At 67.8% G+C, this 13,805-nt stretch overlaps 1 protein-coding gene across 6 annotated transcripts in view; it reads left to right on the top strand.

Moving 5' to 3' along the window:
- The window catches only part of PFAS (phosphoribosylformylglycinamidine synthase), a 48,545-nt gene that overhangs the window by 11,228 nt on the left and 23,512 nt on the right, over window positions 1–13,805 (top strand). For 4 of the 6 annotated variants that reach the window (XM_050932724.1, XM_050932723.1, XM_050932720.1 and 1 more), the window contains 11 exons: window positions 2,744–2,879; window positions 4,867–4,972; window positions 5,298–5,484; window positions 7,398–7,503; window positions 8,015–8,155; window positions 9,432–9,556; window positions 9,858–9,986; window positions 10,363–10,494; window positions 12,545–12,673; window positions 12,923–12,996; window positions 13,637–13,793. In XM_050932724.1, the coding sequence (XP_050788681.1) occupies window positions 2,744–2,879; window positions 4,867–4,972; window positions 5,298–5,484; window positions 7,398–7,503; window positions 8,015–8,155; window positions 9,432–9,556; window positions 9,858–9,986; window positions 10,363–10,494; window positions 12,545–12,673; window positions 12,923–12,996; window positions 13,637–13,793 (1,422 nt within the window). The remainder of the gene's footprint in view (window positions 1–2,743; window positions 2,880–4,866; window positions 4,973–5,297; window positions 5,485–7,397; window positions 7,504–8,014; window positions 8,156–9,431; window positions 9,557–9,857; window positions 9,987–10,362; window positions 10,495–12,544; window positions 12,674–12,922; window positions 12,997–13,636; window positions 13,794–13,805) is intronic. The other 2 variants (XM_050932721.1, XM_050932722.1) reach the window with 2 other exon arrangements.

Here is a 13,805-nt window from a genome sequence, read left to right as displayed (position 1 = left end):
CTGGAGCAGCTAGTCCTGGCACCCCCCAAAGGTGGGGCAAGTCTGACAAGCGGCCAGAGTGGGTCACTGCAAAGGTCCATCCAGCCCAGCGTCCTGTCTGCTGGCAGCCGCCAGTGCCCGGTGCCCCCGAGGGAATGAACAGAGCAGGGGATCACCAGGTGACCCATCCCCTGTCACCCATTCCCAGCCTCTGGCACTCGGGTGTAGGGACACCCAGAGCCTGGGGCTGCCTCCCTGCCCAGCCTGGCCACTAGCGACAAGGAAATGGGAAGGTGGCGTCCCAGCCGTGAAATGCCCACAAAGCTGCGTGGCAATTTTAAAGCCACCATAACAGAGGCTCAAATTAAATGTCTGGCCCCAAATTAAAAATCATAGAGAATCAAAAAAGTGCCACCGTGGCTAAACCACAAGGTAAAAGAATTGGTTAGAGGCGAAAAGGCATCCTTCGGAAAGTGAAAGTCAGATCCTGCACGGGGAAATCGATCCTGCACGGGGAAATCGAACGGGGAATAAACTCTGGCATGTCACGTGGACAGGCGTAATCCGGGAGGCTAAAAAAGTGTGAAGAGAAAGGAGCAAAAGGCACAAGCCAGAGGGCTGGAGGGATCCAGCGTTTGGACTTTCCAAAAGCTTTTTGCAGCGTCCCTCACCCAAGGCTCTTAAGCAAAGCCGGCGGTCACGGGGTAAGTCCTCTCGTGGCTCGATAACCGGAGAGAGGAGACAGAGTAGGAACAAACGGTTGGTTTTCAGCTTGGGGAGGGGTAAATCGTGATGTTGGGCCCAGTTCTGTTCAGCGTCTTTGTAATGGATCTGGACAAAGGGCTAATCCAGGAGGGGGCAAGATGTGCAGATGGTACGAAATTATTCAGAATAGTCAACCCCAGGGCTCCAGTGAGGCCCAAGCTGGGTGACTGAGAATCAGACTGGCAGGGGAATTTCAGCGTTGATAAACGCAAAGTAACGCACGCTGGAAAAGCCAATCCCAGCTATGCACACAAAGTAAGTTAGCTGTTGCCACTCAAGACAGAGATCTTGGAGTCAATGTGGCTAGTTTTCCGCAAACTTCCACCCGACGTGCAGTGGCCGTCACACAGCGAGCAGAATGTTAGGAACCGCTAGGAAAAGGATAGATAATAGGACAGAAAATATCATATTGCCCCTAGAAATCCATGGTCCGGCCACGCCCTGAATACCACGTGCAGTTCTGGTTGCCCCGTCTTAAAAAAAAAAAACACAAAAATTAGACTTGGAAAAGGTCCGGAGACGGGCAGCACCAATGATGAAGGCTACAGAACAGCATCCGTGAGAGGAGGGATTGAAAAGCCCGGGACTGTTCAGCTTGGAAAAGAGCCGGCTAAGGAGGGATATGCCAGAGGGTTGTGAACCCATGAGTGGGGTGGAGAAAGCGCCTAGAGAAGTGTTATTTACCCGCTCACAGAACCCAGGAACCGGGGGTCACCCACTGAAATGAACAGGCAGCAGGTTTAAAACCAGCCTGTTAAGGTTCCTTCCCCACTCTGAACTTTAGGGTACAGATGTGGGGACCTGCATGGACACTTCTAAGCCTAATTACTAGCTTAGATCTGGTAACCCTGCCACCACCCAGAACTCATGTCTGGGGCACTCTCTGTTCCCCAAAAATTTTCCCCTCCCTGGGTTGCCTTGAGGGACTTCACCAATTCCCTGGTGAAAGCAGATCCAAACCTCCTGGATCTTAAAACAAGGAGAAATTTAACATTCCCCTCCTTTCCCCCCACCAATCCCTGGTGAAAGCAGATCCAAACCTCCTGGATCTTAAAACAAGGAGAAATTTAACATCCCCCTCCTTTCCCCCCACCAATCCCTGGTGAGTCCAGATCCAATCCCCTTGGATCTAAAAACAAGGAAAAATCAATCAGGTTCTTAAAAAGAAAGCTTTTAATTAAAGAAAGAAAAGGTAAAAATTATCTCTGTAAAATCAGGATGGAAAATGCTTTACAGGGTCATCAGATTCCTATAGACCAGAGGGGCCCCCCAGCCTCAGGTTCAAAGTTACAGCAAACAGAGGTAAAATCCTTCCAGCAAAAAGGAACATTTACGAATTGAGGAAACAAACATAAGACTAACCCGCCTTGCCTGGCTGTTACTTACAAGTTTGAAACATGAGAGACTGATTCAGAAAGATTTGGAGAGCCTGGATGGACGTCTGGTCCCTCTTTGTCCCAAGAGCGAACAACCCCCAAAACAAAGAGCACAAACAAACGACTTCCCCCCACCAAGATTTGAAAGTATCTTGTTCCCTTATTGGTCCTCTGGTCAGGTGTCAGCCAGGTTTACTGAGCTTCTTAACCCGTTACAGGTAAGAGAGACGTTAACCCCTAACTATCTGTTTGTGAGACAGCCACAGGGAGTGTTTCTCCCCCCAGCACCCAGTCAGCCTGGGGACCTCTGCCGGGGGTGTAGCTGGGCTCAGCAAGGAATTGGCCCATCCGTGGCTGTTAGCCACGGTGGTCGGGTCACAAGCCCCCTAGCCTGTGACTGCCGGACGCCAGGAGTGGACACAGGCTGGGTCGCTCGCCGATCGCCCCGTATGTTCATCCCCTCTGAAGCCGCTGGCTCCGGCCACTGCCAGCGACCGGGCACTGGGCTGGAAGCTCCGGTGGGCTGACCCCGTCGTGAGGCTGGGAGTGGGCGTCAGATCCCATCGGGGTGCCCCTCAGCCCCATTGCCTGCTGGGTAACACAGCCCCATTCCTCCCCTGCAGGCGCGTCGCCCCCCAGCCCCCAGGAGACCCAGCTGCTGCACTGGCTCTTCGGCTGCCCCTTGGAATCGGGAGACGTTGCTGCCGAGTCCTTCCTGCGCCCAGCGCCCACCGACCTGCTGATGGAGATCGGGCCGCGGTGCGTCCCAGGGCTCAGCGGGGGCTCGGTGCCGGGGGGGGAGGTGAATAGGGGGCACTGTGGGGCAGGGAGCGGGCAGAGGGCTCAGTAGGGGGCACTCCCCCCCAGCAGACAGGGCTGGCCCCAGTGAGGCGCTGGGGGGTGGCTGTGGGGCAGGGAGCAGGCAGAGGGCTCAGTAGGGGGCACTCCCCCCCAGCAGACAGGACTGGCCCCAGTGAGGTGCTGGGGGGTGGCTGTGGGGCAGGGAGCGGGCCAGGGGCTCATAGGGGGCACTCCCCCCCAGCAGACAGGACTGGCCCCAGTGAGGTGCTGTGGGGTGGCTATGGGGCAGGGAGCGGGCAGAGGGCTCAGTAGGGGGCGCTCTCCCCCGGCAGACAGGGCTGGCCCCAGTGAGGCGCTGGGGGGTGGCTGTGGGGCAGGGAGCGGGCAGAGGGCTCAGCAGGGGGCGCTCTCCCCCGGCAGACAGGGCTGGCCCCAGTGAGGCGCTGGGGGGTGGCTGTGGGGCAGGGAGCGGGCAGAGGGCTCAGTAGGGGGCACTCCCCCCCAGCAGACAGGGCTGGCCCCAGTGAGGCGCTGGGGGGTGGCTGTGGGGCAGGGAGCGGGCCAGGGGCTCAGTAGGGGGCACTCCCCCCCAGCAGACAGGGCTGGCCCCAGTGAGGCGCTGGGGGGTGGCTGTGGGGCAGGGAGGAGGCAGAGGGCTCATAGGGGGCGTTCCCCCCCCGGCAGACAGGGCTGGCCCCAGTGAGGCGCTGGGGGGTGGCTGTGGGGCAGGGAGCGGGCCAGGGGCTCAGTAGGGGGCACTCCCCCCCAGCAGACAGGGCTGGCCCCAGTGAGGCGCTGGGGGGTGGCTGTGGGGCAGGGAGGAGGCAGAGGGCTCATAGGGGGCGTTCCCCCCCCGGCAGACAGGGCTGGCCCCAGTGAGGTGCTGGGGGGTGGCTGTGGGGCAGGGAGCGGGCAGAGGGCTCAGCAGGGGGCACTCTCCCCCGGCAGACAGGGCTGGCCCCAGTGAGGTGCTGGAGGGTGGCTGTGGGGCAGGGAGCGGGCAGAGGGCTCAGTAGGGGGCACTCCCCCCCAGCAGACAGGGCTGGCCCCAGTGAGGTGCTGGGGGGTGGCTGTGGGGCAGGGAGCGGGCAGAGGGCTCAGTAGGGGGCACTCCCCCCCAGCAGACAGGGCTGGCCCCAGTGAGGCGCTGGGGGGTGGCTGTGGGGCAGGGAGCGGGCAGAGGGCTCATAGGGGGCGTTCCCCCCCCGGCAGACAGGGCTGGCCCCAGTGAGGTGCTGGGGGGTGGCTGTGGGGCAGGGAGCAGGCAGAGGGCTCAGTAGGGGGCACTCCCCCCCAGCAGACAGGGCTGGCCCCAGTGAGCCGCTGGGGGGTGGCTGTGGGGCAGGGAGCGGGCCAGGGGCTCATAGGGGGCGTTCCCCCCCCGGCAGACAGGGCTGGCCCCAGTGAGGTGCTGGGGGGTGGCTGTGGGGCAGGGAGCGGGCATAGGGCTCAGTAGGGGGCGCTCCCCCCCCGGCAGACAGGGCTGGCCCCAGTGAGGTGCTGGGGGGTGGCTGTGGGGCAGGGAGTGGGTAGAGGGCTCATAGGGGGCGCTCCCCCCCCGGCAGACAGGGCTGGCCCCAGTGAGGCGCTGGGGGGTGGCTGTGGGGCAGGGAGCGGGCAGAGGGCTCAGTAGGGGGCACTCTCCCCCAGCAGACAGGGCTGGCCCCAGTGAGGCGCTGGGGGGTGGCTGTGGGGCAGGGAGCGGGCAGAGGGCTCAGTAGGGGGCACTCCCCCCCCGGCAGACAGGGCTGGCCCCAGTGAGGCGCTGTGGGGCAGGGAGCGGGCAGAGGGCTCATAGGGGCACTCCCCCCCCAGCAGACAGGGCTGGCCCCAGGGCGGTGCTAGGGGGCAGGGTAAGAGGCATAGGCGAGGGCGCTGTGGAGCGGAGGGGCAGCTGTGGGGCTGGGGCCGTGTCTCCGGGGCTGAGACCCCTTTCCTGGCGCAGGCTGAACTTCTCCACGGCGTTCTCCACCAACGTGGCGTCCGTGTGCCGGGCCGTGGGGCTGGGCTGCGTGGACCGTGTCGAGCTCTCCCACCGCTACCTGCTGCAGGTGAGGGGGGGGCCCCTGGGGGGGGCTTCCAGCAGTGTGGGGTTAACGGGGTGTGGGGTGGGAGGAGTTCCTGGGCTGCTGGCTGCCCCCCTCCCCAATGCCCAGATCTCCAGCTCGGGGAGCGGGGGGGCTTGGTCTGTCTGTCTCCTCTTCCTGCTCCCGGGGTGGGGGGTCCGTGTTCTCAGCCCCCCTGCGCCCCCTCTGCCTGTCCCCAGCGGGGAGGGGTGGGTGGTAGCTTCCCCTACACAATGTGGAGGGGTGGGTTCCCTTGCTCCCCCGGGGGAGGGGAGACAGTCCCCCGTTCTCACACCGCCCCCCCCGGCAGTGCGCCCGGTGCCCCACGCCCGCCGAGGAGGCTGCCCTGGAGGGGGTGCTCAGTGACCGGATGACGGAGCAGCGCTACGAGGAGCCAATCTGCAGCTTCGCCGTGGCCGCCCGCCCGGCCCCCACCTGGCATGTGGATGTGCTGGGGGGGGGCCGCACCGCGCTGGAGAGAGCCAGCCAGGAGCTGGGTATGGGGGGGCAGCTGGGGGAGCGGCTGAGCGCACTGCAGGGGTTGGGGGCGTGTGTGGGGGGGAGATGGATACCCTGGGGTTGGGGGGGCTGGGTATGGGGGGGCGGCTGAGCGCACTGCAGGGGTTGGGGGCGTGTGTGGGGGGGAGATGGGCACCCCGGGGTTGGGGGGGTCTGGGTATGGTGGGGGGTGGGGGAGCGGCTGAGCACTGCAGGGGTTGGGGGTGTGGGGGGGAGATGGGCACCCCGGGGTTGGGGGGGCTGGGTATGGTGGGGTTGGGGGAGCGGCTGAGCACTGCAGGGGTTGGGGGTGTGGGGGGGAGATGGGCACCCCAGGGTGAGGGGGGCTGGGTATGGCGGGGGAGGGGGAGCGGCTGAGCACTGCAGGGATTGGGGGCGTGTGTGGGGGGGAGATGGATACCCTGGGGTTGGGGGGGCTGGGTATGGGGGGGCGGCTGAGCACTGCAGGGGTTGGGGGCGTGTGTGGGGGGGAGATGGATACCCTGGAGTTGGGGGGGGCTGGGTATGGGGGGGAAGAACCTGCGGACGTGGGAAGGGTCTGGGCGCTGAGCACCAGGACTAATCGGGGGGGTGGATATCATGGGAGTCAGACTGGGGTCTGAGTCCTGGGGTTTGGGGGGGGGGCAGCTGGGGGAGCCGATGAGCACTGCAGGGGTTGGGGGCGTGTGTGGGGGGGAGATGGATACCCTGGGGTTGGGGGGGCTGGGTATGGGGGGGCGGCTGAGCACTGCAGGGGTTGGGGGCGTGTATGGGGAGGAGATGGATACCCTGGGGTTGGGGGGGCTGGGTATGGTGGGGTTGGGGGAGCGGCTGAGCACTGCAGGAGTTGGGGGTGTGTGGGGGGGAGATGGGCACCCCAGGGTGAGGGGGGCTGGGTATGGCGGGGGAGGGGGAGCGGCTGAGCACTGCAGGGGTTGGGGGCATGTGTGTGGGGGAGATGGGCACCCTGGGGTTCGGGGGGGCTGCATATGGTGGGGGTGGGGGAGCGGCTGAGCACTGCAGGGGTTGGGGGGTGTGGGGGGGAGATGGGCACCCCGGGGTTGGGGGGGGCTGGGTATGGTGGGGGGGTGGAGCGGCTGAGCACTGCAGGGGTTGAGGGTGTGGGGGGGAGATGGGCACCCCAGGGTTGGTGGGGGCTGGGTATGGTGGGGGTGGGGGAGCGGCTGAGCACTGCAGGGGTTTGGGGTGTGGGAGGGAGATGGGCACCCTGGGGTTGGGGGGGGCTGGTTATGGTGGGGGTGGGGGAGCGGCTGAGCACTGCAGGGGTTGGGGATGTGGGGGGGAGATGGGCACCCCGGGGTTGGGGGTGTGGGGGGGAGATGGGCACCCCAGGGTTGGTGGGGGCTGGTTATGGTGGGGTTTGGGGGAGCGGCTGAGCACTGCAGGGGTTGGGGGCATGTGTGTGGGGGAGATGGGCACCCTGGGATTCGGGGGGGCTGCATATGGTGGGGGGGTGGGGGAGCGGCTGAACACTGCAGGGGTTAGGGGCGTGGGGGGGAGATGGGCACCCCGGGGTTGGGGGGGCTGGATATGGTGGGGGTGGGGGAGCGGCTGAGCACTGCAGGGGTTCGGGGTTTGGGGGGGAGATGGGCACCCCAGGGTTGGGGGTGTGGGGGGGAGATGGGCACCCCAGGGTTGGGGGGGCTGGGTATGGTGGGGGTGGAGCGGCTGAGCACTGCAGGGGTTCGGGGTTTGGGGGGGAGATGGGCACCCCAGGGTTGGGGGTGTGGGGGGGGAGATGGGCACCCCAGGGTTGACGCGGGGGCTCTGCGAGTGGTACGACGCGTGGGGTGAGAGCTGCGGCTCCCCAACGTCCCAGGCAGCCTGGGTTCGGCCCCCCGATGTCCTGCAGTGCTGGGGGTCAGAGGTCTGTGCCCCCCCTTCCCCGCAGGCCTGGCCTTCGACTCCTGGGACCTGGATTTCTACACCGAGCTCTTCACGAGATTGGGGCGCAACCCCACCAGCGTGGAGTGCTTCGACCTGGCCCAGTCCAACAGGTACCGGCCCCGGGGCCGGGGGGAGCCAGCGCCACGGGGGGGGCAGGGCCCTGCCCCGTTCCCACCCCCCTGAGCCGGCCAGTCCCTGCCCCGGGGCTGTGGGGAGCCAGCGCCCATGGGGGGGGGCAGGGCCCTGCCCCGTTCCCACCCCCCTGAGCCAGCCAGTCCCTGCCCTGGGGCTGGGGGGAGCCGGCGCCCCCTAGAGGGGACAGGGCCCTGCCCCATTCCCACCCCCCTGAGCCAGCCAGTCCCTGCCCTGGGGCCGGGGGGAGCCAGCGCCCCCCAGAGGGGACAGGCCCCTGCCCCATTCCCTGCCCCCCTGAGCCAGCCAGTCCCTGTCCCTGCCCTGGGGCTGGGGGCAGCCGGTGCCCCCCAGAGGGGACAGACCCCTGCCCCATTCCCTGCCCCCCTGAGCCAGCCAGTCCCTGCCCTGGGGCCAGGAGGGAGCTGCACCCATCTAGAGGGCAAGGCCCCCCGTGTGCATGTCTCACCCCCCATCCCTGCCCCCCAGCGAGCACAGCCGACACTGGTTCTTCAAAGGGCGCCTCCTGGTGGACGGGAAGGAGGTTGCAGAGTCGCTGTTCGGGTCCATCATGCGCACCCAGGAGAGCAGCAACCCAAACAACGTCATCAAATTCTCCGACAACAGCAGGTGCCTGCCTGGGACCCCCATCCGTGGGGCTGGGGATGGGGCTGGGGCTGACGGCTGGGCTTGCATTCAAACTCTTACTTGCTCTGGGCTAGGGATGGGGTGGGGCTCTGTGGCTGGGGGCCGTGGCTGGGATGCTGTCCCCCCACCCCCATGGGGCAGGGATGGGGTGGGGCTCTGTGTCTGGGGGCCGTGGCTGGGATGCTGTCCCCCCACCCCCACGGGGCAGGGATGGGGTGGAGCTCTGTGTCTGGGGGCCGTGGCTGGGATGCTGTCCCCCCACCCCCACGGGGCAGGGATGGGGTGGAGCTCTGTGTCTGGGGGCCGTGGCTGGGATGCTGTCCCCCCACCCCCATGGGGCAGGGATGGGGTGGGGCTCTGTGGCTGGGGCCCGTGGCTGGGATGCTGTCCCCCCACCCCCATGGGGCAGGGATGGGGTGGGGCTCTGTGGCTGGGGGCCGTGGCTGGGATGCTCTCCCCCCACCCCCATGGGGCAGGGATGGGGTGGGGCTCTGTGTCTGGGGGCCGTGGCTGGGACGCTGTCCCCCCACCCCCATGGGGCAGGGATGGGGTGGGGCTCTGTGGCTGGGGGCCGTGGCTGGGATGCTGTCCCCCCACCCCCATGGGGCAGGGATGAGGTGGGGCGCTGTGGCTGGGGGCCGTGGCTGGGATGCTGTCCCCCCACCCCCATGGGGCAGGGATGGCTGTGGGGCTCTGTGGCTGGGGGCCGTGGCTGGGATGCTGTCCCCCCACCCCCATGGGGCAGGGATGGCTGTGGGGCTCTGTGTCTGGGGGCCGTGGCTGGGATGCTGTCCCCCCACCCCCATGGGGCAGGGATGGGGTGGGGCTCTGTGGCTGGGTACCGTGGCTGGGATGCTGTCCCCCCACCCCCATGGGGCAGGGATGGGGTGGGGCTCTGTGTCTGGGGGCCGTGGCTGGGACGCTGTCCCCCCGCCCCCATGGAGCAGGAATGGCTGGGGGCCTCTGTGGCTGGGATGCTCTCCCCCCACCCCCATGGGGCAGGGATGAGGTGGGGCTCTGTGTCTGGGGGCCGTGGCTGGGATGCTGTCCCCCCACCCTCATGGGGCAGGGATGGCTGTGGGGCTCTCTGGCTGGGTGCTGTGGCTGGGATACTCTCCCCCCACCCCCATGGGGCAGGGATGGGGTGGGGCTCTGTGTTTGGGGGCCGTGGCTGGGATGCTGTCCCCCCGCCCCCATGGGGCAGGGGGTGGCTGTGGGGCTCGGTGGCTGATGGCCGTGGCCGGTTCTCTCCCCCCAGCGCAATCCAAGGCCGGGCCGTGTGCTCCCTGTGTCCCCGCGACCCGTCCCGCCCCAGCTGCTTCGAGAAGAGAACGTCGACCCGGCACGTCATCTTCACTGCAGAGACCCACAACTTCCCCACGGGTCCGTGCGGGGGGCAGGGGAATGGGTGCTGTCTGTGGGGTGGGATGGGGGTGTGGCCAGGGGGTTGTGGGGCAGTCTGCAGGGGGGACCCTGGGGGAAATCCGGGCGGGGGGGAGTGAAGGGAGGGGAGGGGATGTCCGTGGGGCAGGGCTCTGGGGCGGTGGCAGTGTGTGCAGTTGTGGGCTGTGGAGGGGTGGATGCCACACGCTTTTCCTGCTCCCCCATGCGCATGGCACTGGGGGGGGGTTTGGGGGTACCCAGGAGGGGTGTCCACTCGCTCTCACCCCCGTCTCCTCCCCAGGGGTGGCCCCGTTCAGCGGTGCCGCCACGGGGGCGGGCGGGCGGATCCGGGACGTACAGTGCACGGGGCGCGGGGCCCACGTCGTCGCCGGCACGGCCGGGTACAGCTTCGGGAACCTGCACATCCCTGGTGAGAGCTCGTCCCCTGCCTGCCCCCCCTGTGCCAGGCCTGCCCCCCAAGGGCTGCCACCGGAGCGTGCCCGGGACGCCCCCGCAAAGGGGCCAGCCAGTGCCTGGCTTGCCACGCTCCCTGGCGCCCCGCCCCGGGGTCCCCTGGCTGCGGGGGGATCTGTCTGCGGAGACCCCCGATCAGTCTCCTCTGGTTGGGGGACAGGGTCTCCCCCCCCCACCTCCCCACCAGCCGTCCCCGTGGGGGGCTGCCTGCTGGGCGCCTGCTCTGGTCCTGGTCCCGGGGCGCTGCGGGTTCAGATCCCGGCCGGCCGGCCCTTGGGGTGGTGCCCCCGGCATCCAGGCTGGCCCCCCCGACTGTCTCTCCCTGCCCCCAGGCTACGCTCTGCCCTGGGAGGACCCGGCGTTGCCCTACCCCCAGAAGTACGCCCACCCCCTGCAGGTGGCCCTCAGGGCCAGCGATGGCGCCTCGGACTACGGCAATAAATTCGGGGAACCTGTCCTGGCCGGTGAGTGCTGGAGGGGCCGTTCCGGGGGCTTGGGGGGACCCATCCCGGCGGGTGGGGGCTGAGCCGTATCTTCACGGGGGGTGCTCCCGAGTCGCTCCATCAGCTGCCCTCCTGCTGCCCCCTCAGAAGGGAACCTGCCTGGCCCTCCCCTGCCCTTCTGGGGCAGCCAGGGGCTGCGGGGTCTGGTCTGTCCTCTGGGGCGGGGGTTGGGGGGCACAGGAAGGGGATGCGCCTAGCTCTGGGGTGGAGCTGGGGCGGGGGTTGGGGAGCACAGGAAGGGGATGCGCCTAGCTCTGAGGTGGAGCGGGGGGCGGGGGTTGGGGAGCACAGGAAGGGGATGCGCCTAGCTCTGGGGTGGAGCTGGGGCGGGGGTTGGGGAGCACAGGAAGGGGATGCGCCTAGCTCTGAGGTGGAGCGGGGGGCGGGGGGTGGGGAGCACAGGAAGGGGATGCGCCTAGCTCTGGGGTGAAGCAGGGGTTGGGGAGCACAGGAAGGGGATGCGCCTAGCTCTGGGGTGGAGCGGGGGTTGGGGAGCACAGGAAGGGGTTGCGCCTAGCTCTGGGGTGGAGCGGGGGTTGGGGAGCACAGGAAGGGGATGCGCCTAGCTCTGGGGTGGAGCGGGGGGCGGGGGTTGGGGAGTACAGGAAGGGGATGCGCCTAGCTCTGGGGCGGAGCGGGGGTTGGGGAGCACAGGAAGGGGATGCGCCTAGCTCTGGGGTGGAGCGGGGATTGGGGAGCATAGGAAGGGGATGCGCCTAGCTCTGGGGTGGGACGGGGGTTGGGGAGTACAGGAAGGGATGCACCTAGCTCTGGGGTGGAGCGGGGGGTGGGGAGCACAGGAAGGGGATGCGCCTAGCTCTGGGGTGGAGCGGGAGCGGGGGGTGGGGAGCACAGGAAGGGGATGCGCCTAGCTCTGGGGTGGAGCGGGGGGTGGGGGTTGGGGAGCACAGGAAGGGGATGCGCCTAGCTCTGGGGTGGAGCGGGAGTTGGGGAGCACAGGAAGGGGATGCACCTAGCTCTGGGGTGGAGCGGGGGTTGGGGAGCACAGGAAGGGGATGTGCCTAGCTCTGGGGTGGAGCGGGGGTTGGGGAGCACAGGAAGGGGATGCGCCTAGCTCTGGGGTGGAGCGGGGGTTGGGGAGCACAGGAAGGGGATGCGCCTAGCTCTGGGGTGGAGCGGGGGTTGGGTTTGGGGATCACATGAAGGGGATGCGCCTAGCTCTGGGGTGGAGCGGGGGTTGGGGAGCACAGGAAGGGGATGCGCCTAGCTCTGGGGTGGAGCGGGGGTTGGGGAGCACAGGAAGGGGATGCGCCTAGCTCTGGGGTGGAGCGGGGGGCGGGGGTTGAGGAGCACAGGAAGGGGATGCGCCTAGCTCTGGGGTGGAGCGGGGATTGGGGAGCACAGGAAGGGGATGCGCCTAGCTCTGGGGTGGAGCGGGGGGTGGGGAGCACAGGAAGGGGATGCGCCTAGCTCTGGGGTGGAGCGGGGGCGGGGGTTGGGGAGCACAGGAAGGGGATGCGCCTAGCTCTGGGGTGGAGCGGGGATTGGGGAGCATAGGAAGGGGATGCGCCTAGCTCTGGGGTGGGACGGGGGTTGGGGAGCACAGGAAGGGGATGCACCTAGCTCTGGGGTGGAGCGGGGGGTGGGGAGCACAGGAAGGGGATGCGCCTAGCTCTGGGGTGGAGCGGGGACGGGGGTTGGGGAGCACAGGAAGGGGATGCGCCTAGCTCTGGGGTGGAGCGGGGACGGGGGTTGGGGAGCACAGGAAGGGGATGCGCCTAGCTCTGGGGTGGAGCGGGGGTTGGGGAGCACAGGAAGGGGATGCACCTAGCTCTGGGGTGGAGCGGGGATTGGGGAGCACAGGAAGGGGATGCGCCTAGCTCTGGGGTGGAGCGGGGGTTGGGGAGCATAGGAAGGGGATGCGCCTAGCTCTGGGGTGGAGCGGGGGGCGGTATATAACAGCCGGGGGGGGACATGCCAAGCACTCAAGGGCCATGGTGCCCAGTGGGGCTGTGGGGGTGTCTCTGCTCTAACCCCCCCTGTCGGGCAGGGTTCGCCCGTTCCTTCGGCCAGCGGCTCCCCGACGGGCAGCGCCGCGAATGGATCAAACCCATCATGTTCAGCGGGGGGATCGGCGCCATGGAGGACATTCACGTGCGCAAGGAGCCCCCCGAGCCCGGTGAGTACCCCCCAAACCCTCCCCCACCCCAGGCCACTCCCCAGAACCCCCCTCTGCCTTTTCCCTCCCCCCCAGCCTAAGAACCGCCCTGCCCTGCCTCCCCCACGCCCCGGCCCCATGTTGAGTGGGAGCAGCCGCCTGGCCCCAAGTCTGCCCCCCTTTGCAAGGGGGAGGGGGGCGAGGGAGAGGCAGCGCCCGCCATGGGGCTGGAGGGGTTGGGGGGGCTCTTACTGTTCGCTCTCCCTCCAGGGATGCAGGTGGTGAAAGTGGGGGGCCCCGTGTACCGGATCGGAGTCGGGGGGAGCTCAGCCTCCTCCATCCAGGTGAGTGAGGAGGGGACCTGGGGGGCAGGGATGGGGGGTTTGCTGTGGGCGCTGGGGGGGAGGGGTCAGCAGAGCCCTGGGCCCAGCCCCCACCCACTGCCTGTACTGCTCCCCCTACATCCCTAATGTGTCTCCCCCACCTTGTGCCCCACGGGGACCCCCCCCTCACTGCTCCCATACAGCCCTGCCCCCAAGTCACCCACCTCCCCTTCCCTCCCCCCCAGCCATGGTGCAGGCCACTTGGCCCCCTCCCCCAGTGGGGCCTGCCCCCCATAGCCCTGCCCTGTGTTATCCCCACCCTGCTGCATACCCCCCCGCAACAGTGGGGCCCACGCAGCCCTCGCCCCCCATGTTTGTAGTGGGGCCTGCCCGGCCTCATCCCTATGTGACCCCCAGGATGCCCCCAACTCTGCCCAGCGCTGCCTGGGCAGTGCCCCCACATGCTCCCCCCGGCCTGAGAGCAGGGGGCAGCGGGGGGCATTGGGGCTGTGTTAGGGTGACCCCTGTCCCCCCCAGAAGCAGGGGGACAGCACCAGCGAGCTGGATTTGGGGGTGCTGCTGGGAGGACTGGTTGTGGGGTCGGGGTTGTGGGGTCAGAAGGTTTGTCGGGTGACCCCCCCCGCCCCCCGTCTCCCTCCAGGTGCAGGGGGACAACACCAGCGAGCTGGATTTCGGGGCGGTGCAGCGGGGGGACCCCGAGATGGAGCAGAAGATGAACCGGGTGCTGCGGGGCTGCGTGGAGAGAGGGAAGGCCAACCCCATCTGCAGCCTGCACGACCAGGGGGCTGGGGGCAACGGTGAGGGGGGGC

This window comes from Gopherus flavomarginatus, chromosome 23, assembly GCF_025201925.1.
Source record: "Gopherus flavomarginatus isolate rGopFla2 chromosome 23, rGopFla2.mat.asm, whole genome shotgun sequence".
NCBI classification, from domain to species: Eukaryota; Metazoa; Chordata; order Testudines; family Testudinidae; genus Gopherus; species Gopherus flavomarginatus.
The sequence above is the reverse complement of the archived record's forward strand: the minus strand, read 5'-3'. Positions and strand labels throughout refer to the sequence as shown.